The sequence below is a fragment of the Mobula birostris genome, chromosome 2 (assembly GCF_030028105.1).
Source record: "Mobula birostris isolate sMobBir1 chromosome 2, sMobBir1.hap1, whole genome shotgun sequence".
NCBI lineage: Eukaryota > Metazoa > Chordata > Chondrichthyes > Myliobatiformes > Myliobatidae > Mobula > Mobula birostris.
Genome location: NC_092371.1, coordinates 53,037,943 through 53,064,125, shown reverse-complemented (window position 1 = coordinate 53,064,125; position 26,183 = coordinate 53,037,943). Strand labels below are relative to the sequence as shown.

The 26,183-nt window shown below is 37.7% G+C and overlaps 1 protein-coding gene and 2 pseudogenes across 6 annotated transcripts in view; all 3 read right to left on the bottom strand.

Annotated features, from left to right (window-relative positions):
- Positions 1–6,512: 6,512 nt before the first annotated feature.
- On the bottom strand, positions 6,513–7,641 carry LOC140210575 (uncharacterized; annotated as a pseudogene).
- A 734-nt stretch (positions 7,642–8,375) lies between these two features.
- On the bottom strand, positions 8,376–14,413 carry LOC140210568 (craniofacial development protein 2-like; annotated as a pseudogene).
- LOC140186607 (zinc finger protein 512B-like) overlaps positions 12,331–26,183 on the bottom strand; it is a 133,205-nt gene continuing 119,352 nt past the window's right edge. For 4 of the 6 annotated variants that reach the window (XM_072240964.1, XM_072241001.1, XM_072240955.1 and 1 more), the window contains 2 exons: positions 23,603–23,701; positions 12,331–22,571 (listed from right to left, as the gene is read on the bottom strand). In XM_072240964.1, the coding sequence (XP_072097065.1) occupies positions 22,281–22,571; positions 23,603–23,701 (390 nt within the window). In that variant the 3' untranslated portion in view covers positions 12,331–22,280. Of the gene's footprint in view, positions 22,653–23,602; positions 23,702–26,183 lie in introns of all 6 variants that reach the window. The other 2 variants (XM_072240981.1, XM_072240991.1) reach the window with 2 other exon arrangements.

Genomic DNA, 26,183 nt, shown 5'->3' with positions numbered 1-26,183 from the left:
CCCTCTTCAAGTCATTAACTTAAGGTCCAACCTCATTATTTTCCATACTGGTCTGAAACTTTCATTATCTGTAAAGTGTTCTTATATTGGCACTTCCACCACCTTTGCAGTTTCATTTCCCAAGATATGGCCAGGTATTGCCCTGTTTCTAGTAAGACATTATATACTAGCTCAAAAACTTTTTCTTGATGTACTGAACAAATTCCACCTCATCCAATTCCTTTAAACTAAGGTAATCCCAGTCAAGATGGAAAAATTAAAATCCCCTACTATTACAACTATATTTTCTCATACTTTGCTGCAATTTGTTTATCTGTTCCTATAATTCCCACTGACTATTCTCCAGCAAAGTTTGTAACTAATCTCCCTGTCTCTGTCTGGCTCCCACCCTTTTTCTCTCATCTTCCAGCTGTTAATTTCTAGAGCAATTTTACCCTTTTCTTTCAAAAATACATTTTCTTCCTTTCTTTTTTGCTCTGTTTCATTTGCAGATTTAACCATTCTTTCTCTTTCTCAATTTATACTGATGTAGACCGAGTTCTTCCAAAAAAGTATACTAAACGTCTAGGATTCTGACACATACAAGGAGAACTCTATCAAGAACAGTGAAAGATCTCTACGGGATGTGGAGACTGGTCATGATTTGCAAGGTATCACAGGCACACAGATGGTGAGGCAGTGGAGGAGCTTCCTGACCAAAGTCAGTAACAAAAATAGACTCATTAGCTTCATAGTCCATGAATGGAGGAAGGCGGAGTACAGAGCAAAGCTACAGGAGAAGATTCTGTATGCAACTGTGAATGACAAATGTTACAGAATCACATCTCAAGACAGTGAGGAGGTTTCAGATCTTCAGTGTCAACAAAAAGAAGCAGATGACCGCCTACTTCTCCATGCTGCTCATGCCACAAGAGCGGGATACCAATCTGTAGTGATCCGCTCAGAAGACACAGATGTCTTTATCAAGTCTTTAGCGTTTTGTGACAAGATTGAGGCCCCATTGTTCAAGAAGTGTGGCACTAGAACCAATACAAGACTTGTAGACATCAGGAAGGTTGCTGCCACTGTTGGCATAGAGGTTTGTAGGGCTCTCATTGGGTTGCATGCATATACAGGATGTGACACTGTAAGCGCTTTTGCAGGCAAAGGAAAGACAAGTGCCCTAGAACTTCTGACCAGTAACAGGGAAACTCAGGACACATTCTTAGAGTGGGGTCAGGAATGGGATCTCCCCACAGAACTGATGGACAAACTGAAGGCATTTACCTGTCTCCTGTATGCCCCAAAAGAATCAACCACCAAGGTCAATGAGCTCAGGTATCACCTTTTCTGTGCCAAAAAAGGTGAAAACGAAAGTTATCAACTCCCACCAAGCAAGGACTGCTTAACATAACATGCACAGAGAGCCAACTACCAAGCTGGTATATGGAGAAGATGTTTGGAGAAGGACCCACAATTGGCAGAGGATGGAAGATGGAGAGAGAAGAGGAAGCTAAGCAGTTGGTGGTGCACTGGATGGAAGGCCAGCCAGCACCCGATGCCGTCCTGGATCTACTGGCCTGTAACTGTCCAAAAAAATGCTCCCAAGATGAATGTGTGTTGCAAATGGCCTCAGATGTACTGACATGTGTAGACTGGCAGACTGTGAGAACCAGGCACCCACCTCAGATGGTGTGGAAAGTTCAGATGAAGATGTGGAAGACTTGGAAAATTATTATGATTATTAATAGGTTGTGAAAGTATGGAAAACAAAGTATGGAAAGCAGTCTTTGATTAAGTATATTCATTTTACAACCAAATGGGCCTAGGTTATGGCTGTGCAGAACCCAACATTTGAATTATTGTACTGTAATTCTATATGCTATGACAAAAGCTTAAGATTGTTTTGACTTGATACAACAATATGGAAAATATCATGACATTGATAAAACTCCAGAAATCTCTCCAAATGAGGTTTTTTACCTTTTGGGGGTTGGGATAGTATTTTCTGCTGTACTGATGTTAATATGGAATATATACAAAAAGTGATTACTTATTTGAAGTAATAAAGCTACCACTGGTGCAATGCTATCACATATTTTCTAACTCTAGAGATGTATACCTTGCCAAAAATCACTATGAGCATTATTCCCCTCAGATGGTACCGACCAACCCCACTGGCTCACGGTCTAATAGAAATATCATTAGCTCTAGCAACATAGCCTTTAGCTGTTGCAAATCCTTCTTTGTTCCCTCAATCCCCAATTAGTGCTCTGACCCTTCTTCACATGTTTCAAGTTTGGTATTTCATTAGTCTGTTCCTGGTAGCTTTCATGACTTGTCCTGCCACAAGCTAACTGTCAGCTTCAACCACAGCATCACAGTCTAAATTAGCACTCAGTCTTTCACTTCCTGAAAGTTTTAAACATAATTCTGCTTCTGCACAGTCTTTGTAGTTACCATTATATTTTGACTTAACCACCAATCATGCTTTGCTTCTCAATCTAAAAATATGTAGATTGTGCCTAGTATCACTTTATGGACAAACAATTATTCTGTGTATATGAGCTATTTTATCTGTTTATATTTATTGAGTTTTTTGTTATTATGCTCTTTATCTTACTTACTGTGTTTTTGTGCTGCATTGAATCTGGAGAAACAATTATTTCATTCTCCTTTACACTTATGTAATTGAGATGACATTAAACAATCTTGTATCTTGAATTTTTAAAACAGAATTAATATATGTTTTACACATATTTTGAAGCAATAAGAAACAGCAATAACACTTTGAAACAGACTAAAACATTTAAAATATTTTACCATTTGTTTCAGCCATCTCTTACTGGCAGGTAAGCAAGCAATTAAAAAGGCAATGAAATTATGGGCTTTACTGAAAGGGATACAAAAATAAAAATATTTTAATGCAATGTTGAAGGGCATTGCATTTTGGTCTCCGTTTGTAAGGGAAGATGTATTTGCCTTGGAGGAGGCAAAGAGAGGGTTCGTTGATTCCTATGGCGAAGGGGTTGAAATATAAAGAAAGGTTGAGCAAGTAGGGCTTATACCCATTGGAATTCAGAAAAATAAGAGATAATCTTATTGAAACCTATAAGATTCTGGCAGATTATCACAGGTGGCAGAGTAGCAAAGTATTAGCACAACACTTTAAAGCCCTTCTAGCGATCACTGATAGGGGTTCAATTTCTGCTGTTGACTGTAAGAAGTGCATACATTCTCCTTGTTACTGAGTGGCTTTCTTCCAGGTGCTCTGGTTTCCCCCCACATTCCAAAGATGTACAGTTAGGATTAATAAGTTGTGGGGCATGCTATGTTGGCGCCAGAAATGTGGTGACACTCACGCCTGTTCATCCCCTGCCCCCACAATTCTTGAACCTTATAGGTTGTTGATGTAAGGAAAGCATTCCACTATATATTTTGATGTTTTGATCAACACATATGCCAAATAAAGCTAATCTTTATAAAGATTGAGAGGCTGATGTTGGGAAGACACCTCCTTTTGTGAGGGAACAAGAATTTAAGGCCATAGTTTCAGAAAAAGTGGTTGAGTATTTAAGATGGAGATGAAGAGAAATTTCTCCTCTCTGAAGGTAATGAATTTTTAAAATTCTCTACCCAAGTGAGCTGTGGAGACACTTATTGAATATGTCCTTCCTTTTTGTTTACAAATATTTAAACTGCAAGTGAGTTAAAAGATTTAGAGAGAGAGAGAGGAAAACTGGTGTTGAGCCAATCATGAATTATTGAATGATAGAGCAAGTTCAATAGATCAATTCATCTATCCCTGCTCCTGTTTCATATATTCTGTGTAAAATGGAAGATCTAGTAAGGAGAATAGCTTCCAAAAGTCAGAGTCTTAGATTTTTGAGAGTTCAAATAATTAGTAGAATTAACTGACAACAATAATGATTAAAAGTGAATTATGTTTATACTTAAAATGGAAGTATTTTCCAAGTGATGGAGCAAGTGCCAAGAAGTTGATCCAATTGGATAGCTTATCTGAAAAGCAGGGACTGGAGCAATGCCCAGATGACCTAGTCTGCTGTGTTATGATTCTACGAAAGTCAAATTTAACATATTCCTTTCACTAACAGAGTTGTGCTTACTGAAAGCAGTATGATGTCATTGATCCCTACAGGAATTGATATCTAGTTATGACCAGTTCCCTTCTTGTATTATTGGCTCAATGGCAGCAAAGGAGAATCTTCTTTAAACAGAAAGTGACTACAGAGTGCTGCTCTGTAAAGAGTTTTCAGTGCTCTCATGCATGCTTGCAAACCAGATTGATATTGTCACTTTGCATAGAAAATCTGGCTATATATACCTTCTAATTCTAGAACACCCTTGCCCTGCAGAAAGGACCATCTATCATATTTACGCCCTCCTTAGCATGATAAGATCATTCCTCACCCTTCAATGTTTATGTATAAACAAAGCGTATCCAATATCTCCTGTGACTCCAGCTTTCCATTCCAGGCAGCATCCTGGTGGACCTGTTCTTCCAGGTTACCACATCCTTCTTGTAGTGTGCTGACCCTTCTGGTTGCAACATTAAAGATTCTGAACGGGATTGGCAAGGTATGGCTCAAAGATGCTTCCCCTTGTGCTTGATCCATGAACTAGGAGATAGTTTCAGAGTGTGACAGTGCCGATTAAAGATGCGTGGAGATTTTTTTCCCTTAGAGAATTGTCAGTTGGAATTCTGTACCTCAGAGAGCTGGGTGGGTGAAGTCATTGAATCTCAAGGTTGAGATAGACAGATTTTTGGACTACGGGGGAGGGGCATGTGGAAAAGGGAGTCCTTGACAAAGGGGCTCAGGCAGAAATGTGGAGTTGAATCCAAGCTTAGGTCACTCATTATATTACCGAATATTGGTTTTGGCTTGAAGAGCTTTATGTAGATCATCTGCTTTTTTTATGTTCTTACTGGCATCTCCTAATAAACAGCAGCTGTTTTGCCATCTATATTTCATTTACACTGGTCCACTGTGGCCTGTAGCTTCTGAAAACCACGGAATGATCGTGAAGTACAATTTATTCACATCATACCAACACAATAAAGGTGACCTGTAAATGTTGTGTTGTCTAATCTTTGACTGATTGAAACAATCAGGTAGCAATGATGTGCTGCTGATGGCTGGATGCTCACCACAAAGGGAGAATTCTGGGAAAAGCTATTATTAGTTAAATTATATCTTTAAACTATTTTTTGTGTGTGAGAGATGATTAATAAAGGCATAGCTTGGGAGTGAGTGACTCTTTGATTTTCAAACTCTGTATTGGTGAAGGAGGTGGAGAACAGGAGAGTTCTCCTTCTACAGAAGCCCAGAATATTGATTCAATATTCAGCCCTGAGGCCTGTGATATGTTCAGATCAAAGATGACGTGCTGTTCCTTAAACTTATGTTGAGTTCCATTGGAACATGGAAGGTGGAATGTCACAGAGAAATGTCAGAGTGGGATAAAGTGAAGACAAACTAGAAGGTCAGGGTCATCTCTGTGGGTTGAACAGAGATGTTCTGCAAAGCAGTTACCCAAGCTGTCTGGTTTCCCCAATATAGGGGATACCACATCATGACCACTAAATAAATAAAATAGGTTTAAAGAAGTGCATTGCTTTATCTGGAGTGACTGTTAGAATCCATGGACGGTGGGACAGAAAAGGTAAAGATGCAGTTGTTGTATCTCTTGTAGCTACATGGAAACTACCACAAAAAATGAAATGGTTAATGGAGATGGAAGAGTGAATCAGGGAGGTACAAAGGGCATTGTCCCTTCCAAATGCTGAAGGGGAAGGGGAAATGAAAACTGCAAAGGATGATCCACTGAATATAGGCATTGGCAGATGGACAGTGAGGGCCTGCGGAACTTTATTCTTGCTCCAGCCAATAAGAAAGAAGGTAGGAATAAAGTTGTAGGAAATAAATGTTTTGCATTTGGAAATGAGTTGCCTTGTAGAGATTATAAAATCGTGAGGGCATAGAGGGGTTGAATATGCACAGTCATCTTTCCCAGGGAAAGGGAATCAACATCTAGAGGGCATAGGTTTAAGGTGAGAGGGGAAAGATTTCAGAAGAGCCCCAAGGTTAACTTCTTCATGCAGAGGGTGGTGATTATGTGGAACGAGTTGCACTGGTCTTTGACTCTTTGATAGTTAAGGCCTGTGTCAACAATGATTAAGGAAGGCTACCCTGAGGAAAGTTTTATCAGAGCAGAAATGATGGAAACAGAACACACAGAAGAATGGAGTCCTTTCAGGAAGGAGCATTGAAGCATAGTTGAGATAGCTGTGGGATTCTGTGGCTGCTTGAGGATATTGGTTACTATGCTGTGGAGTGAGATGGAGAAAGAGAAATCCAGAAAGGATGGGGATATATATCACCATGTATGTACGACTCCAAGAAAGTGAATCTCAGTGTGGTATATGATGACATATAGTTGTTAGTTAAGCACATCACTCCTACTGGGGCATAGGCTGCTGGCAGCTGCTAGCCAGAGTCCTCAGTCCTAGGTCATCCTTTCAAGTTGTCCCAGACGTAGCTTATCTTCCTGATGTCAGCTTCAAGATCGCGTGGTCAGATGTTCTTTGGGAAGCCTCTCTTCTGCTTTCCCTGGGGATTCTACGTTAGCGCTTGTCTGGTGTTTGATACTCAGCTTATCCATCTTCGTTTCTTTCATTCTTCTTCTGCTGCGCGCTCGTGTGTTCTCTACATAGATTCGTGTTGCTGATGACTTCTGGCCAGCACATCTGGAGGATTTTTCTCAGGCAGCCATTAATAAAAGTCTGCACTTTCCTAATGATAATCTTTGTTGTCCTCCATGTCTTTGCCCCATGCAGTAGAATTGAGTTCACGTTGGAGTTGAATAGCCTTATCTTCGTGCACTGTGACGGCTCCATGGAGAACCAAATGTGGATGAAAGCTGCCTTAGCTTTGCCAGTCCTCGTTTCGACATCCACGTCGATGCCGTCCTGTCTGTTAATGACACTACCTGGGAAGCTGATGGCTTCTACTTCTTTAAGCAGACTTTCCCCGAGAGTGATTAGGTTGACGCAGGTTGAGTTGATCTTGAGGACTTTGGTTACTGCTTTGTGGATATTAAGGCCCACTTACACTGAAGTGGTTGCTAGGTCTGTTGTTTTTTCCCTCCCTGCATCTGCTTGTGGCTATGGGATGGGGGAGTTAAAACATCAGTAAAGTCCAAGTCATCCAGTAGTTTCCACAGGGTTCACTGAATCCCATTCTTTTTCTGTGCTGTAGATGTCTTCTTGATCCGGTCTATAAACAGGAGGAACAGGAAAAGGGACATCAGGCACCCTTGTCTGACTCCTGCCTTCACCTAAATGTTGCTGCTGAGCTGCCCACCATGGTCAACTGTGCAGGACATTCTCTTCTACAAATTCTTGATCAGACTGACCATCTTTCCTTCTGTAGTGCTGCAGGACTCTCCACAGGATCTATCTGTCTGTGCTGTCAAAGGTATTTTCACAATTGATGAAGTTGATGTGCAGAGATGAATTTCATTTACGGTAAGCGACTGCTCGACTATGATGTATAGTGTAGCCATTTAATCAGTATATGATCTGTCCTTGCGGAAGCCTGCTTGCTTACCTCATAGTTTAGCATCTATAGCATCTTTCATCCTCTTTAGTGTTAAGCTAGTATTATGTCTTGAAGGCTTCTTCAGGAATGTTGTCTGAACCAGTTGCTTTACCCTTCTTTAGCAGCTTTACTGCTTTCTTGACCTCTTCTCTAGTAGGTTTGTTGCAGTTTATAGGCAGGTCATTACTGTCTGGAGGGATGTCAAGTGGGTTAAGATGTATGGGTCTGTTCAGCAGATCTTCAAAGTGTTCAAACTCCAAATTAATTTATTTTCAAAGTGCATATATGTCACTATGTACAACTCTGAGATTCATTCCCTTGCAGGCATACTCAATAAATCCATAAAATAATTACCATAACAGAACAGTGAAAGTGCAGCAACTTGGGCATTCATCAGTGTGTAAAAGACAACAAACTGCAAATATAAAAAGAAAGAAATAATATCAAACAAATAAAAAATAAATATCGAGAATGTGAAATGAACAGTCCTTGAAAGTGAGTCCATTGGTTGTGGGAACATTTCAATGATGCGTTAAGTGAAGTTGAGTGAAGCTATGCCCTTTGGTTCAAGAGTCTGATGGTTGAGGGGTAGGAACTGTTCCTAAAACTGGTGGTGTGAATCCTGAGGCTCCTGCACCTTCTTCGTGATAGCAGCAGCTAGAAGAGAGAATGTTCTGGTGGTGGGAATCCTTGATGATGGATGCTGCTTGACTGTGGGAATATTTCATGTAGATGCACTGCTTGTTCTGTTTCTAATGCCAGGCTTGTTCAGTTTTAATGCTCTTCTTCACTGCCCGGAGCCTCTGCATGCTCTTCCAGTGCTTTTGCCTTTCCTTCTTTAGCCCTGCTGTTATTCAGGACTTTTGTGTAGATCCTCTTGCTCGTGCAGTTCTTGTAGCACTTGGAACTTGTGGCTGAGGTCCAATTTCTATGTTTCACAGTCTGAATGTCCCTCAAAAGGTTGACTTTGAATCTCTGCCCCATTGAGGCTGATTCCAGCCCTTCAGTTTGAGTTCTAGTGACCAAGAGGCGATGGTCAGATGCGACATCTGCTCCTCTACTCACAACGACATCTTGAAGTGATCTCCTGAATTTCTTGGATATACAGGTGTGGTCTATTTGGTTCTCTGTTATGTGGCCAGGGGACACGCAGTTTTTCTTGTGAATTCTTTTGTTTGAAAACGTGCTGCCTCCATTGACTGTGTTAGTCAATGCACACGTCAGCAAAGCACTCTCCATTCTCACTCAACATACCCAGTCAAATCACGTCTTCTTAGCCAGTGTTATCCAATCCTATTTTCATATTGAAGTCTCCCATGAGTATGTTAATATCTCTCAGGATGTTCTGGAGTCTCTTGCAGAAAATGTCCTTGGTTTCTTCGTCACTGTCATTAGTTGGCTCATAACACTGCTAAAGGATGCTGAGATGTTGCAGGGACAATGGGCTTCCCATCTTATTAATGCCTTCTGTGCTACATTTGATAGCATGAATACCACTCGTGCATCCGGGGTGTCACCTTTCTTATGTCCTGAATAAAACAGTAGTTCTCCTGTCATCAGCTGCCTCTGCCTGGACTGTATCCACCTTGTCTCAGTGTTGCCGAGCAGTTTCAGATTATTGTTCTCCTTATTGGCTGTCACTTATGCTGTGCTTTCCAGTTTCATACATGGCCTTTACATTCCATGCTCCAATGGTGGTGGTCTTGGATAGAAGGATGATCCTTCCACAGACTTACGGCTTTCACCACATGACTTCATACGTTTTCGAGGCCAAGGTCCTTCCTCTCCCAGGGTTGAGGTCTTTGGAGCGTCTGTTGGCATTTCTGTAGCTGTAAGTTTTTGTGGGATGGAATTGCTAGCCCTATGCCCAACACTCCTTCTTTTCTAGCTGGTCTTGGGGCTGTCCATGGTGGATTTACTTTGAACTTTGATAAACTTACTTTGAGTCAGAGATGGACCACGTTAAAGCGATAGTTAGGTAGAAAACAACAGCAAAAAATTATGCAATTTTTAAGTTGTATGTCAAGCCACGTCCCTTGCAGGATTTTCATATCTGCCAACAGCTTCATTTAAATGCTGGCTTTGCATGTTAAACTTATATCATTTGAATTGGGATGGGGTGGGGTGCTAAAAGAAAGTCATATGATTCAACTTGTTAACCAATCAGTCCTGAAGAAGGGTCGTGGCCTGAAATAATGACTGTTTACTCTTTTCCATAGATGCTGCCTGACCTGCTGAGTTCCTCCAGCGTTTTGTGTGTGTTTCTTTGGATTTGCAGCATCTGCAGACTTCCTTGTGTTTTTAAAACATCTAATGATTAGGATATAATCAGCAAGATTTTGTTCAAATTATTCATCTTGGCATCAACAGATGCTAGCAAAATGGACAATTTTCCTTCCATAATGTCATTTGTATCAATGATATTCTGCATATTCATTCCATAACAGAGAATGTTTTTCACTTGTTCAATAATTGACCACACAATGACACAACTGATGCTAGCACAAACCCATTAAGTTCTTGATCTCTGTAAACCACGTTGCTCAATAACTCCAGAGAAAGAAATCCAAGATCTCACAAAAGGCAAGCCAATTATCACTAAAGTATGATTTGATGTATTCAGATATCAAACAAAAAGATGCTCATAATTCAGTTGTTAACATGCACAGCTCTATGCTAGAAGTGATTATTATTTGAGCACACATCCATTAGAAGCCATTGAGATCAAAGGATTACAACATGGGATTCTGTCTATACATCTCACTGCCTCAGTTAAGCAGCAAGAATAATCAAAGACCCCATTCTCTCTTCTCCTCATCCCATCAGGCAGAAGATACAAAAGCCAGAAAGCACCAGACGCAAGGACAACTTCTGCCTCACTGTTATCAGATTCTTGAACAGACATCTTTTACGATGAGAAGGACTCTTGACCTCACAATCTACCTCATGATGAACTTGCATTTTGTTGTTTACCTGCACTGAACTTCTTTGGTAGCTTTTACACTTTATTCTGCATTGTTATTGTATTACCTTGTTCTGTCTCAATGCACTGTGTAATGATTTGATCTATATAAACAGTATGCAAAACTCTGTATCTAGTATATTTGACAATACCAATACACATATAGGTTCTACTGCCCATACAGATCAAGTAAACAAATTAGTTGTCTACTTGTAAAGTCTTTGCAGTGCTCAATTTCTCAATAAGTAACAATGAAAAGTTCCCATATTTGTTGAGGATTGTATGCTGCCTGAGATGGTAACAACAACATGGCAAAGAAACAAAACAGTTGATTAGTTAAGTCTCATTCCACCGAACAGCACCCTAAGTAGTGATAGAATTACAGAGTAAGGAAGGGTTTGTCTAAAGCAAAGTCTAATTTATGTGCTGCAGATCCCCACAAAGTATTGATCACAATCTCATCATTGATTAGTGAGGAGGATTTTTTTGTTTTTTTTATCCTGACTTTTGATAAGACATTCACAATTTTTGGCCAATTAAACAAAAAATGTGAAAATGTTATATTGCAATTAGTGCTTTGTGCAGATGCAAAACTGGACTTGAATGTCATCTAAAAAATAGCAGGTATGTATGGTGCTGTTGTTGGATTTACAAGGAAATGCTGAAAAAAATAAGTACCAAAATAATTGAAATGTGTATCGAACACAGTAAAAATCAGTAATCTAACAAAAGCTATCAATCTTTATGTGAAAAGATGGGACATTTGCATAAGCAACTTTTGTATAACACAGAAGTGAAATAGCTGTCACAAATTCAAATTTTGGAAAAGGCCTGGCAACCAAAGGAGTGTTGATTTTTTTTTTGTTTTGATTCACCATTTCTACAGGACAACAATAAATGGATTCAGATTTTGATTGGGTTTTGGCTTGCTTTATCTGTTAAGTTGATTAATTTAATGTTTCTTTGTTAAAATTGCATATGCCTTAGAGATTGAATCCAAGACTTCCCCAGCAGGAGTAATTTCATCAACTAGGCAATGTAATTATATTCTCAGTCGTATTGCTTCCAGCTGAGTATCCTGGAATGTAAGCATTGAATACAAAAGCTGTGAAAAGTGTTGAAATACATGTTCAGTTATGATTAAGAAGAGGGCAAATAAAACATAGGATTTCCAAGAGCCTAGAAGAGAACTTAATTGATGTTGATGGTGATGGGAATTAATTTTCTAGTTGAGCCTTTTGTACAATCCTGCTTGTTAGCTCAGAAAGAACTCCCAAACAACAGGTACAGACTTTGTTTGCTCCTCTATAAAATATCTATATGAAATGTGATTTTCTTTTCTAATCGACACAATAACAGAAAGAAACCACTTGAAGGGGGTTTTGGATATGTGAAATGGTGCAAAATCAAGTCATCTTAACAAGTATGGCGCACAAGTTGGTGTTCGTATACTTACAAAATTTTACTTTATACACTAATTGTTCTATGTTCAACAGTTTGCAATAGTTGCTGGTATTTAAATTGAATTTTATTTTTATTTAATGTTTATAATGAGAATGGGAGTTGTCAAATGAAATATCTCTGACATGCTTTAGAAACAAATGTTTGAAGACCTAAGTTAAGACTTGTGTTCTTTTCTCAGGCAGACAGGATCATGGTTAAGTGAGTCAATTATTACAGCTCAGAGCATGGCAATCAAAGCAGACATTTTAAATGAATGTTCAATATGAAATCAAAGGAACACTTGCATTATTTAACAACACTTTATTAAGGAGATGGAATTTCATAAGCTGGTAATGTGACAAAAAATCATGATTTTCAATAGTCTTGAAGTGACTTGAATATTTAAAAGAAAATGAACAGTCTGTTGGTCACAATTTGTATGTTACTCTGTTAACTAGCACTAATACAATTATTTCATTTTTCTAGCTATGCTTTAAAACATACAAGACACAATAACATCAGTATAAATTTTAGTGAAGTAAAATCATTTGTGTATACTTGTTGCATACAAATAAACATACATTATTAATAAGATACAAAATTGTAGATAAAAAGCAATGCAGACTATGCCAAGTGAACAATGGGAACACAGAGCTCACTCAAATGAAATACTGTCTACTAGTGCTAACAAAGACACTTAATAATTTTAATCAGTTGAACTGGTCCAACCTCGTACTGTCAATACTTTTTTGATATTTTCTGACACTAATGATGAACCATTATTTCATTTAACAACAAAAATTCCTTAAACTCCAAATCGACTTCCCTCATACTTTATGATTTTGATCTGTCTTCTCGTTGTGAAGCTCCGTTGTCCCTATATATTAGGATCTTATAATAGCAATTATAGATGTAATTTGCACTATGGCTCTGGATCTTATAGATTTAAATGCAAAAAAATGTTTCCCAGGTTTTATAAAATTTCATTCAATGACAGAGTTATACATATACATAATTATATTACATTCAGCAGTACTACAAACTAAATTATAGGGAAGAGAAATCCCAGAATTTCTTTCACATTTGGAAATAATCATGTGATACAGGTTAATAATTCAGAAATCACACAGTTAAGTGATTTGTGAACCAAGGAATTTTAATTAGAGCATACAAGTTCTCAATATAAAATTTACAGCTGTTCAGCAGTAACTGGATAAGCACATTCAGACAAGCTCAAGGACAGTACCATTGGAATTGATTTCAATGGTAATCATATCTGATGTTTTAGAAACTCTTAAGTTTTAAGATAATTGCAGCAATATTAGAAATTCTTTACCTTAAATATAACACAACTACCCTAGGAATGTTTGATGGCTCCATACCAAGCAAGATGTAGAACAATCACATCTAACCTGCAGCTGTTTTACCCGCCTATCACTTTAAACATGAACACCAAAATTACTTGATTGTTGAATACAATACACAAAAGGCACTCACCTGTGGGAAAAGAAAGCTATTATCAAAAACAAAGGGTCTATTACTGAGCTTTAAACTATTTAGTGAGACAGTAACCTTCTCACTGCCTCAGTAAAGCAGCCAGCTTAAGAAAAGACACTACCCACCCCAAGCATTCTTTCTTCTGCTTGCTCCCATTGGGCAGAAGATACAAAAAGCTTAAAAGCACATACCACTAGGCCCAAGGACACACCAATTATCTGCTCTGTATTTTTTTTATTCAGCTTTTGCACTTTATTCTGCATTGTTAATGTTTTTCCTTATCCTGATCATCGCACTGTGCAATAATTTGATCTGAATAGACAGTATGCAGGATAAACTTTTCATTGTACCTTGGTACGTGTGACAATAATAAACAAATACCAATACCACATATCTCCTTCCATTACCAGTGACATACTTTGCTCTTTCATTTGGTATTTGTGTTTCACAGCAGTACATCACAACTAGAAAGGATGAGCAATAATGCTTGGAGATGGAAGTGGGTGCCATCATGGCATGTCATCAAAGCATTCCGATCTTTTCCAAGGTAATAAAACAAATTTATTTTTGAATTTTGTTAATGGGTTTTAGCAGTAGTATATTCAATAGTATTTATAGGGTTTTAAATGATGGGCTCCAACCTGTCTCATAAAAAAAGGAGTATCTGTGGATGAATTGGTAGATCTAGTGGCATAATGTTGTGTGGACAAGTGACAGACATACAGATTATCAATAGGATAGTGGAACGCAGAATGAGCAGGCAAAACTGAATCATTACCGGCTATCAGTGCAGACCTGAAGATTGTCTTCATTTTACCAAACGACTTCCTTTGTTTTCTAATCGTATGCCTTTCAGCTTGGTGGTTTGGGTGACTTCATTTTCCAAAGGCTTGCTAATGGAAATGAACATTGTGCATCAGCAGAGAACATTCCTAACTTCTGGAATTTATGATTGAAGGAAGATCATTCACAAAGCTGCTGAGATGTTAGTCCTATGACATTGCTTGCCCTAAGAGCTTCTGAACTTATGTCCTAGGACTGGGGTAGCTCTTTTCCAACAACCACAACCATCTTAGTTTTTGGGAGGTGTGACTCCAACCACAGGAGTGTCTTCTCCTAATGCCCATAGACTTTAGTTTACCCAGGCACCTTGCTGCCAAACTTGGTCAAATGCTGTCTTGATATCAAGGGAAGTAACTCACATAAACTCTGGGTTCTTATGTTAACAGCAAGGTCCTGGTGAGTCCTAAACAATGCATCGGGGGTGAGCAAGTTATTCCTGAGTAAGTACTACTTAATGGTATGGTTGCTGAAACCTTCCCTACATGCCATAGATCATTGAGCATAGAAGGATTAGGTGCTAATTTGCCAGATTGGATTTGTCCTTTTTTTTTGTGATCAGAACATTCCTGTCTGGTTTACACCTGTGTTGACATTGTATTCCAACAGCTAAATTGAGGACTCAGCTTGTTCTTGCATATAGGTCATTCTACAGCTGAAATGTGTTCTAGTCTAACAGCCTTTGCAGTTTCTAGTGCTTTCAACCATGTCTTGATATCACTTGGTGTCAATCAAGTTGGCTGAGAGCTGGGTTATTATCAGCATCTGTAATGCTAGGGATCTCCGGAGGAATCCAAGACAAATCATCATCTTTCTGGCCACTTCTGGAACATATTAAAATAATAAATAAATGTTATTATTTGCTTATGTATAGAAACTTGCCATATCATGTATTAACATAATACAAGTTTTTCTGACTAAAGTTCTTATGGTTTTATAGGAGTCCTGATAAATGGTTCCTGATCTCCATCTCTGAAAGGAGCCATCATCATATTGTTATCTGAAAATAGGGTGGAGAGGCATATGACCACGACACATCTATAGTAATGATATGAAAGCTATATGCTTACATTATCTTACACTACACTGTAATGTAGCAGTTCGCATAATGCCATTACAATGCCAGATATAGGATCGGGATTCAACTCCTGCCACTGTCTGTAAGGAGTTTGTATGTTCTACCCTCGGGGTATTCCAGTTTCCTCCCCATTTCAAAGATGTACATTTAGGGTTAATAAATTATGGACATGCTATGTTGGTGCCGGAGGACTGGAAAGATTTGAGGGCTGCCAAGCACGATCCTCGCTGATTTGATCTGATGCATGTTTGTTCAATACTTGATGGCTTTGGGTATGTATTCGTGGCTGTCTGGAAGAATGAAGGGGATCTCATTGAAACCTATTGAATATTGAAAGGTCTTGATATAGTGGATGTGGAGAGGATGTCTCCCATACGGGGTGTCCAGGACCAGAGGGCACAGCCTCATAATAGATAGATGTACCATTAGATCAGAGATGAGGATGAACTTCTTTAGCCAGAGGTTGGTGAATCTGTGGAATTCTTTGCCACAGACAGCCATGGAGGCCAAGTCATTGGATATATTTAAAGTGGAGGTTGATACATTCTTGATTAGAAAGTGAGACAAAGGTTACAGAAAGAAGGCAGGAGAACTTGGTTGAAGGCTGAATGGCCAAATTCTGCCTCTATCTCTTATGGGCTGATTAGAAGACCAGTTTGTTTCTTCTTTGTTGCTTGCTAAGGGATAAAGGACAAAAAAATAACTACAGTACGTGGTTTGGTTGCAGTGAAGGAGCTGAGAGTCTATCAACTAAGGGAGCAAGAAGATTCTATTTTAAATGGTGTTGCTTATTTGATTAGAGAATGTTGACAACAGGCCTGCAATCACAACTTGGCTGCATTATTTCAGAAAGAAGTTGTCTTGGAAATGTACAGAGCTAAAGTGCAGGGAAAACAGTTTCCCGGGAAAGCACAGCAAGAGTTAGCCCTTTATTTCTCGCACTGAGCAGTGAGCAACAATATTTGACTGCTGTATTTTTCTGTGCATTCTGCTGGTGTAGAATTATTTTGATAAAATACTCAGCCTGCTTATCTTGATGGGTTTGCAGGAGAGCTGCTCATTTAGAAAGACCGTCCTCAAAAAATCAACGCTGACTGGCAACTCTTGCGATACCACTGGTGCCAAACTGTATCGGTGTCAGCCGTTACTTTGGATTCATCAGCTGTATGGAGAAGGGGAGCCCGCTGCACGGGCAACAGCTTGCTCTCCGTATCGCACTGCCTTGGCTTGCTTACTGGTGGCAATGCACCAAAAGTGTAGAGAGGATGCAACTTTCATGGTCGACCATGACCAAGGGAGGGCCTCAAACCTCAAAAATCCTATGAAATTTGAGCATTGTGCTATCTTTGTATGTACATATACTAACCAATGAATTGCACTCTTATAGAAAACTAATTGCTCTCCCAGATCAAACAGGGTATTTTACCTTCCTTTCACTTCAGGCCCAGAAGCAATAACTACCAATGACGGCCACTTAAAGTACTGATACACTGGTTTTAATTTATCCAAGACCTAGTGTTGCTACTTCTCTCTCGATAAACATTGACAGACAATTGAGAGATTGTTGAAATGAAAGAATAAAGATAGAGTGAAAAAGTGAATATATCACATAAAAAGATAGGAAGCAGTAGTAAACCAAAAGAGGATGGAAAAGAAAACAAAATTCATTCAACAAAACGAAAAGTAATACTTAGTGGGAGTTGGAAGTATTTACATTATATAATCTGAAAATGCATTATTATTTATAATGTTTAATGCAAGAGATAAAAAATGTCAAGGTTGTTACTGCCAACTTTCTCAGGTACTTTTCAGAGCCCAGTCATCAACCTGTCATTGAAAGTAGATAATATTCCATTACAAAATCATGAATTATAGCCTGAGGAGATCACATAGAGAACAAGTAAAATAAGCCAGCGGCATACCCTCAGAAATATAAACTTACTTTTGATCCATACACTCATCAACACCCTGACAGATACTTGAGAAACTTATTACTGGTAGTTACGAATGGCACATCCATTACCAATGTGAGGGGCTGGTATATTTAATTCAAATTTAGGGAAAACTTAGTTTTGTTTTTCAAATTTATGCATTCTTGAGGCATTTAACGATTGTTTCTTCTCTTTCAAACAACAATTTAAAACATTTTTAAACATATTTATGTTTCTTGTTTTTATTTTCAACTCAAATGAGGAATCAGAATAATCACTGCTTAATATTTGAGCATTGAACATGTTGTTGCTTGCTCTTAGCTTGGGTTTGAAATACCATGCTCGCAAAATTGGAAAATCAAATACAACAAAGGAATATTTTTTTCTCGAGTTCTCGTGACATATGGAAATGATCTGGTTCTGTAATTATATTTCATAAAAGAGAGATTCTACTTAACTGTTAAGCAATGCCTCACACTTAAGTTCTGTAATATTTGTAAACCCTGAGCACAGGCAGTTTTGTAGAGGGGTAACCTGTGAGCGTCTTTGTCAATTATCAGATCATTTTTTGAACAACATCAGCCTTCAAAAGCTACTGACTTTGCTCCCATAATGAAGCTAGTCTTTGGGTTTTCACTTACACTTTGTAAGAGCCAAAATAAATCTTTTTCAAACCCATGTTGTTGCTTGGCACTGCTGTTTTGAAGAGTTCATTATTGGGAACTCTTCACTTATTGAATACCAATACATACTGCATTAGTGCCCCGTCCCTAATTTAATCTTTCTTTAATGAATGGAAAGTGCACCAGTTGAAACCTGTAGGTGAGATTTCAATTTTTTTGCACTAAAATCTCATAGGCCACAGTTAGGCAAGATAATACAGTATTTTTAACAAACAAAAAATTTAATATAATGCTTGGCTTTTTATTCAGTATCTTGAAAGACTTGAGTAGACATAGACAGAAACTTATATTTGGCAGCAGTGCTATACCTATTGAATGATAAATCTAATCAGAAAATTACCTTAAAGTGCATTTGCTATGTGCCACTTGGATATGAATGTGCATGACCTCAAACTTAATATTTACATTCGTATTCCAACTTCACACTTTAAATAAAAGCACAATGCTGTTCTAAATTTATCTCTTTCACTGGCTGGTTCCAACATTGACATTGTTCTTAATTGAACATTGTTAAAAGTGCTGTAACGTTTACTTGGTGATTCTGCCGTCGATTACTTTACATAAAGCACATTTCCTAATTCCATGATAGCATGTACAATTACTGAATCATGAAAATATGAGAGTTTCACAAACATAAAGACATCCAAAAATAACATTTAATACAAAAACATTGACCTCAAAACTCAATTGCATTTCACTGTCTTTTTCAGTGTTATGCAGTTAAACATCATAAATTTTCTTCAGAGTGAAGCATTATGATGTTTAATTTAGAGTCATTTCATGCTACTCCAGAAATCTGAATGAGAACTACCAAGTTTCAGTCATCCTTGCACCCCGATGTGGTTTTCTTATCTAGGATACCATGATGATTTCATTCCCTGGGCAGTGCTTGTTTTGGAGTATTACAGGCAATGTGGACTATTATCCTGGTATAACCTGTTGGGTTACTTCCTGAGCAACCTGTCAGGTAAGTGATTTACTTACCTTATTCTTTTGTTCCACTCAGCCTCACTGTACTGCTGGATCCCAAGCCCATACTTCACAGATTCTGGTTTCACCCTATCCCCAGCATCAGCTACTCCCTGACCTTGCAATCATTCAAATCTCAGGTCAGATCTTCCATCTCTCAGAACTCAAACTTATCACCATCCAAACTGTCAGTCTGATTTCCATCCTACCTTCAAAAAACTGCTGGTTCAATTTTCACCCTCCTATCTCATCACTGTCACCATCCAAATTGGTGGGCCCTCCCCTGTCTCTCCAAATTATCAAATAATTTACAATGCTACACCTTCCCCCATCTCCAGTTGATGGTAATATTCAGCGTCTCTCCTCTTGTCACACCTTCACACCAATTGGCTGCTGACCAATTTGAACACAGTCTCCAAAACAATCATTCCAACGCTGCTGCCCCCCCCCCCCCAATTAACACATCATTATAGACCTATAGAATCTCCAGCTGGCTGTTAAAATTTACTCCAGTTAGACTGCAAGGGGCAGCAAGTGTTTTGGAAATCCAAAATATTTTTTCGTGTAGTTTAACTACTGTTTTACAAAGTTAGTTACAATCTAGCATTGTTTTGAAATACATGTAATTGCTTAAATCTTTAAGCAGTAACTTATATCTACACACACTGAATAACTGTCTTTTCCCTATTCCAATGTGTGTAGTTCTTTACCATGTTCCAAATCAATGTCTTTCTCAGCTGCTAACTGGTAATGGTAATGACACATATAACATCCCCCTCAGAAATGTGCAAGCTGTTCATTTGTGAGCTGTTGAATGACAACCATGAACACTGGGGCAACTTAAGAGTCGGCAGTTTCCTCCTTCAGAAGCTGTAAGTTAAATTGTATCCTTTGCTGATGTTGAGTTATATCAAGTATTTTTACAATCCTATTACAATGTACCTGAACTTATGAGTATGAATGGCCATAGATCAGCATATACATTTGCAATCTGAGGAAACAGCAAACCCACATTGGCAAGTCTTTCTGAGTTTTAAAATTTAACAATATACTTACTTAACCATCCATTGACTATGTATAAGAAATCACAATTGTAGAAGTATTTCAACATGAAGCAGTTCTCAGTGAGGATGATTTTTTTTAAAAGATACTTAAATAATCTGAAACATAGAAAATTACTTTGTTGCCTGATAAATCTGAAATTTTGATTACTACATTTGGATTCTCATTGTCTGCCAAGCAGGCCCCTCTTCACCAATAACACAAGAAAATGCAATTTTAAGGAAGCACATATTTGAGAAATTGAAGTGTAGTGGTTTACGTAATTGGAAATTTGGTCAATCAAGGGATGTGATAAGTTAAATGTGAAATAATCAGCATACATGGATATGCAGGAAATTCATTTCCAGCTGACTCTCTGCTTTCTTAAATATCCCATAATTATTTCTGCATTCAGGTGCAAATGCAGAGGAAATTCCAGGCCATGATATTTTAATTGATGATCTAATTATTTTGCCTGCATCACAAATTACTAATGCTATCGTTAATACTACTGTATCCTAGTTTAATGATTTGGAAACAATCCAACAATGAGACAGCAATGTTAGCAGAACTCCAGGCATACATAGTTCAAACAGGACAAACCACTGAATTAGAAACATAAACACAAATAGTACATAGTTACTTGGTCATCAAAAGACTGTTTGCCTGAGCTCAATCTTTCCATGTGGCTCAGCTGTTTAAAACTTCTGATTTATACAGATGCATTCATACTGTATATTTGAATTTATTTCAGCTTCACAACGTTAACACATACCTCCATTGTTCATGATGCTAGATATCAAGGTTCCTCATAATAAATGAAGGTACCTAGCATTTATTGCCCATCTCTAGTTGACTTCAAGAAGGCAATGATGAGCTGGCTTCTTGAACTGCTGTAATCAGTTTGGTGAAGGTTCTCCCACGATGCTCTCAAATAGAGAGATCCTACTTCTTGTGCCTTATTCTTGCTTAAAGAGATACTGAACTAAGCAGCATTATGAAAATTTAATCCAAAGAAATTACAAACTTGCTTTTTTCTGGTTTGCAGCTGTCCACATTCCTGCGCTTCGACTATGGTAGATGTTCCTGCTTCAGTCTCATTTAGATGTTTCTTTTGGCCACTCCATAATACTTCTGACTGCATGCAGGGGGATGAAGGTGGCGGGATGAAAATTAATGCAGATAGCGTGTGTGTTGCTGAATAGCTGAAAAGAAGATTCCATCTCCGGCATTGAATTGTTAACCTGCCTGTTTTACAATGCATCAAGGTTAATGTATGTATTTTTATTATTAACCCAACATACAATTGTGCCTGTCCAAATGCTGAGGAGCCACCAAATGGCAAATTCTTGGAAATACTCACATATCATTCCTGAATTACCAGATCCTGAAAATGGGCAGTAAATCATTGGAAAATATTACAATTATGAACCAAGGCATTCTGCAATTATTTCAATGCACTGAAGAAATAAGGAGAGCCCACATTCACTATATTCAAGGAGTAATTTTACTAGTTCATGTTGCCATCAAGGAAGCTACCCACAATTATTGGTATGAAACTCAGGCACCTGCGTATAAAATCACCCCTTCCACCTTCAGCCCTCATTTTATTATATATATGTATATTATATCATTTATAATAGTTAATTTGGAAATATATACACAGCGTAGGTTCTATAGTTATATATAAAAACATTAGTTTATATTGATAAATAATTATAAATATAAACTAATAGACCTGGATTGCAGTTTAATTATTAAATTTGTTTATTAAATAATAAAAGAATTTGACCAATATAAATAAATAACCAATTTGATCAATGTGCAATCCAAAACTACCTATAAACCAACATTTTAATGTAGTTAAAAAGCGTAACAAATCTTTTTATTTAACACCTTTTACCCCATAATAGTCTATTTTATAAAAAAATCATAATCTATTAAGTCATAGAGCAGTATATAGTAACAAAGCAGTATTAAATAGCCATATAATCTTTTGTGCTGAACAATCATATCCTGTTTCCATTCAGTTTTAACCCAGATGCAAGGAGTGGCTTTTATCTGCAAGACACTGATTTATTCTCTGGACCCAAATGCAGGTACATAATATGTCAAACTTAACAGCTACTGGTAGGTAGTGCTATCTTATATTAATTTTATTATTCTTCATTTATGATACTTGGAGACCGCCGAATGTTTCCCCAGAGCAGAAAAGCTGAACATTTACACTGACATTCATTTTGCAACTCCTTGCATCTTGTTCATGGTTCCTTTTTTGCTGCTTGGCAGAATATTCTTCCTTTTCACTTTGTTATTGCTCTTCAAACCTGGAGAACATTGGGTGGTTATTTGGTCTGTAGTCTTTGTTCCTGCAATCTCCTTGTTCTTTCTTGAAAGCACTGAAGTTTTTTCCTTGGGCTTTCTTCCTCTCTTCTTCCCAGTGGTGTTTTGCTTCCTCTCTGAATTTGTAACCTTCAGTTCTCTTCTGCTTTTTTGTGATATTTCTGCTGAGGCTCTAAACCAGTTCTGTCAAAGGATATTTTAATCTTTAAATGTTGATTGAGTTTTGAAGTTTGGGAAAACTGCATAGCATAATTGTCACTCCAACTATTTTCAGGATAAAACATGAAATATTTGTGTAGGGGTATACATGTTTGTTACATTTATCTTCTTTGTCAATGCAAATTTTTGAAAGCTTTATTTCTCCTTTGCTTTCCAATATCCCAAGTCATGCAATGAGCAGATAATTTCATGTATTTACCAACACTAGTCTGACTTTGCCAAAACATGTCTAAAACAGCTCTCTCACAATTTTTTTCTCCTGTTGAAGGGCAGGGTTTGCCTTTCACTTAGCAGCCCTCCATAAATGCACAATTTTCATTAATATCTCAGCACTAAAGGGGTCACATGTGGTAATGCTTCAAGGTGTAATTCCAAATAAACTAAACTATTTTAATCTAGTTTAACACAAGACATTTTCCTGCAAACGAAAAGTTAAGCAAAGTATAACTACCCAGTTCAAATATTTGAATTTGTAAGAAATATTGAAGTAATATTCTCTTTGCAAACCACTTAACTATAAAAAGAATATGGTGTAATCACTAGCCTACAATAATGACATATTCACTGATATGCTGTCTGTTTTACTTGTATTGGATTATAAAATACAGCTTGTCATAGCTTTGATATTTATCTTTGAGTACTGTGCATGAATTAGTCTGAAGCAGCTTTTAAAGTATTTTCAAATTCTCAGAAAATGTGTATCAAGCCAAATTAGGTTCCACTGGTTAACTTGAACTAAAATGTGGCATACTTTAACTTTTTATCTCATGCATTGTGGGTGGATTGATAGTGCACTAAGAAAACATAAACTATGTTGTGGTTTGACAGCAAATTTCCATTAGTTTTCATTCTCAGTTCTAAATGTGGCACTTAACCCATTTTCCTGTGATAGGGATTTAAATGTGTTGAAAAGAATAACATTGAAAAGAGACAATTACTCAAAGAAGCTATTCTTGCTAATTCTCATAATGAAATCATGTTAGCTTACAGCTTACCTCGGAATGAGAGTTGTTGATATGGTATTTAACTCCACTTTCTGAGCTAAATTCCTTCTGACAAATCAAGCATCTGTACTTCCCTACTAGATGCTCACCCTGTCATATAAAAACATTTATTAAATCTCAGAACTTGAAAAATAAAGAAATGTCACAAGACTTCACCTCAGGTCTGCATTTAAAAGGCAGATAACTTTGCATTGTAGCTGAGATTTTGGCATTCAAGTTTCCAATAAGGTTTTTATTGGAAAAGGTCATTATTACTAGCATGATGAGAAAATTACCTGTACTGTACTATAGTTTCAAACTACTATGGGAATTTGCAGTTAATTTCAAAAATCATAACAACAATGTTCATATGAATACTACTTATGCAGTAAAAATCCTTAAATATTTCACAGAGACGCAAGAGTTCATAGAAATAGTACCAAATGAGATAAATTTCAATATGAAGCCACAAATGCTGACTTCAGAAATATGTAATAAGTTTTAGGGAAAATTGAATTGTAAACTATTATTGATGTCTTCATGTGACTAGTGGTAGAGGCCTCATCTTAGAAATGTCCGGAATGCAGAACATAATATGAATGTGGAATTTTAAAAGAACTCAGTTGAAATGGAATCTATGCATTCTTTGAAAAGAAACATTGAGTGGGAGATTAGGAAGTGTGAAATAAAAGCAAAAGAGTAGTATTAAACTAAGGTTCCTAAGGAGAAAAATACTGATGCAGAATAACACACACAAAATGCTGGAGGAACTCAGCAGGTCAGGCAGCATCTATGGAAATGAATAAACAGTTGACGTTTCGGGCCGAGACCCTTTTTCAGGACTGGAAAGGAAAGGGGAAGATGCCAGAATAAAAAAGGTGGGGTAAGGGGAAGAAGACAGCTAGAAGGTGATAGGTGAGGTCAGATGGATGGGAACGGTAAAGGGCTAGAGAAGAAGAAATATGAGAGGAGAGGAGTGTGGCCCATGGGAGAAAGGGAAGAAGGAGGAGCACCAGGGAACGGTGATAGGCAGGTGAGGAGAAGCGGTAAAAGTCTAGAGGGAGGAATAAAACAGGGGAGGGGAGAGGGAAAATTACCAGAAGGAGAAATCAATGCTCATGCCATGAGATTGGTTACCTGAACGAATATGAGATGTTGCTCCTCCATCCTGAGAGTGGCCTTGTCGTGGCAAAGGAGGAGGCCATGGACTGACACGTTGGAATGAAAATGGGGATAGGAACTAAAATAGTTGGCCACAAGGCTGTTATTGAAACAGAGTTCTTGGGTCAAATGTGCCATTTAAACTTCTGTAGTGGTGGACAGTGTGGCTAAAAGATAGCTACCAATACAAAAATCAAACTATTAATAAACTAGTACTGCCTGTACGTTTGTTGCTTTGCTGCACACCTTACATCACAGAAAGGCCCATTGACGTTTGAATATTGGAACTATGCTTGACAAAAGTACAGTGGTTATTTTCATACATCCCACTTAGTTTTTTTGTGCAAGTTACAACATCAGAACAAAAGAATGCCAGAGGAAGATGCAAGCAAAATTGATTCTAATGGTGCATTTACCCTTGTATCAGCGCCAAATGACATTTATTGTCTACTCCCAATTCTATTTCTCCCCCGAGAGTAAGGTCTACACAAATATCCTCACAAGCATTGATAGAGTTACTCCATGCAAGGCTAAGAACCGCAGGAAGTTTAAAATTTCAGAATAAATATACATGTGGTGTGTATATATTTCAGTCAATGGAAAGGTATTGCACAACACAATGGTGCAGATATTCCATGGGAGGGACATATGAACGTCAGTTGCCATAAAGTAAACAACACCTGCTAACTTGGGACTATTGTGGTGATACTTAATTGTGCTTCAGCTAAAAATAACTGGTTTACAAAATGGAAGTAAATGCTCATTATCTATAAGCAAACAGAATTGATAAAACTTTTACTAATTTGGACATACACGCCACCTACTGGTTGTTTAGAAGAGTGGCACCGGTGGACCATACAGAGACATCTAAGGATGTCTACCTGGAGAAGCTGGTTGGAGTCCACCATGTGAAAAAATAGGGAAAATGGGTAAAGATGCAAATCAAAAATGAAAATTTTAAATATTATCAATCTAAAATATTAACACTGTTTTTGTCTCCACAGAAGCTAACTTCAGCATTTTCTGTTTTATTTCCAGATTTGCGCAACTGTGTAAGTCTTGATTAAAAGATTACTTACATTCTTTTTAACAATTGTTCTGTCTCCCATCTCTTGAAAGATTACCCACTTAATTCAAAAACTGCAACCCATTCAATAGTACATCAATAAGTTAAAATCTGTAAACATTAGATTATCCAGCTGATATCTGAAAACAAACGCTTATTAGTCTATAGGATGAAATGCAGCCAGGTCTCACAAAATATCATCAATATTCATCTGCAAAGGGCATTCTGAATGGTTATACTGGGATCCAAAATCTATGGAAAGAGAAATTGGGCATGTAAAATTCAGTTTGATTTTCTGAAGAGATATGTTGATGCTTTTCAGGTTTTTTTTTGCAGAAGATAGAACTAATGGAAGTTCCAGAAATA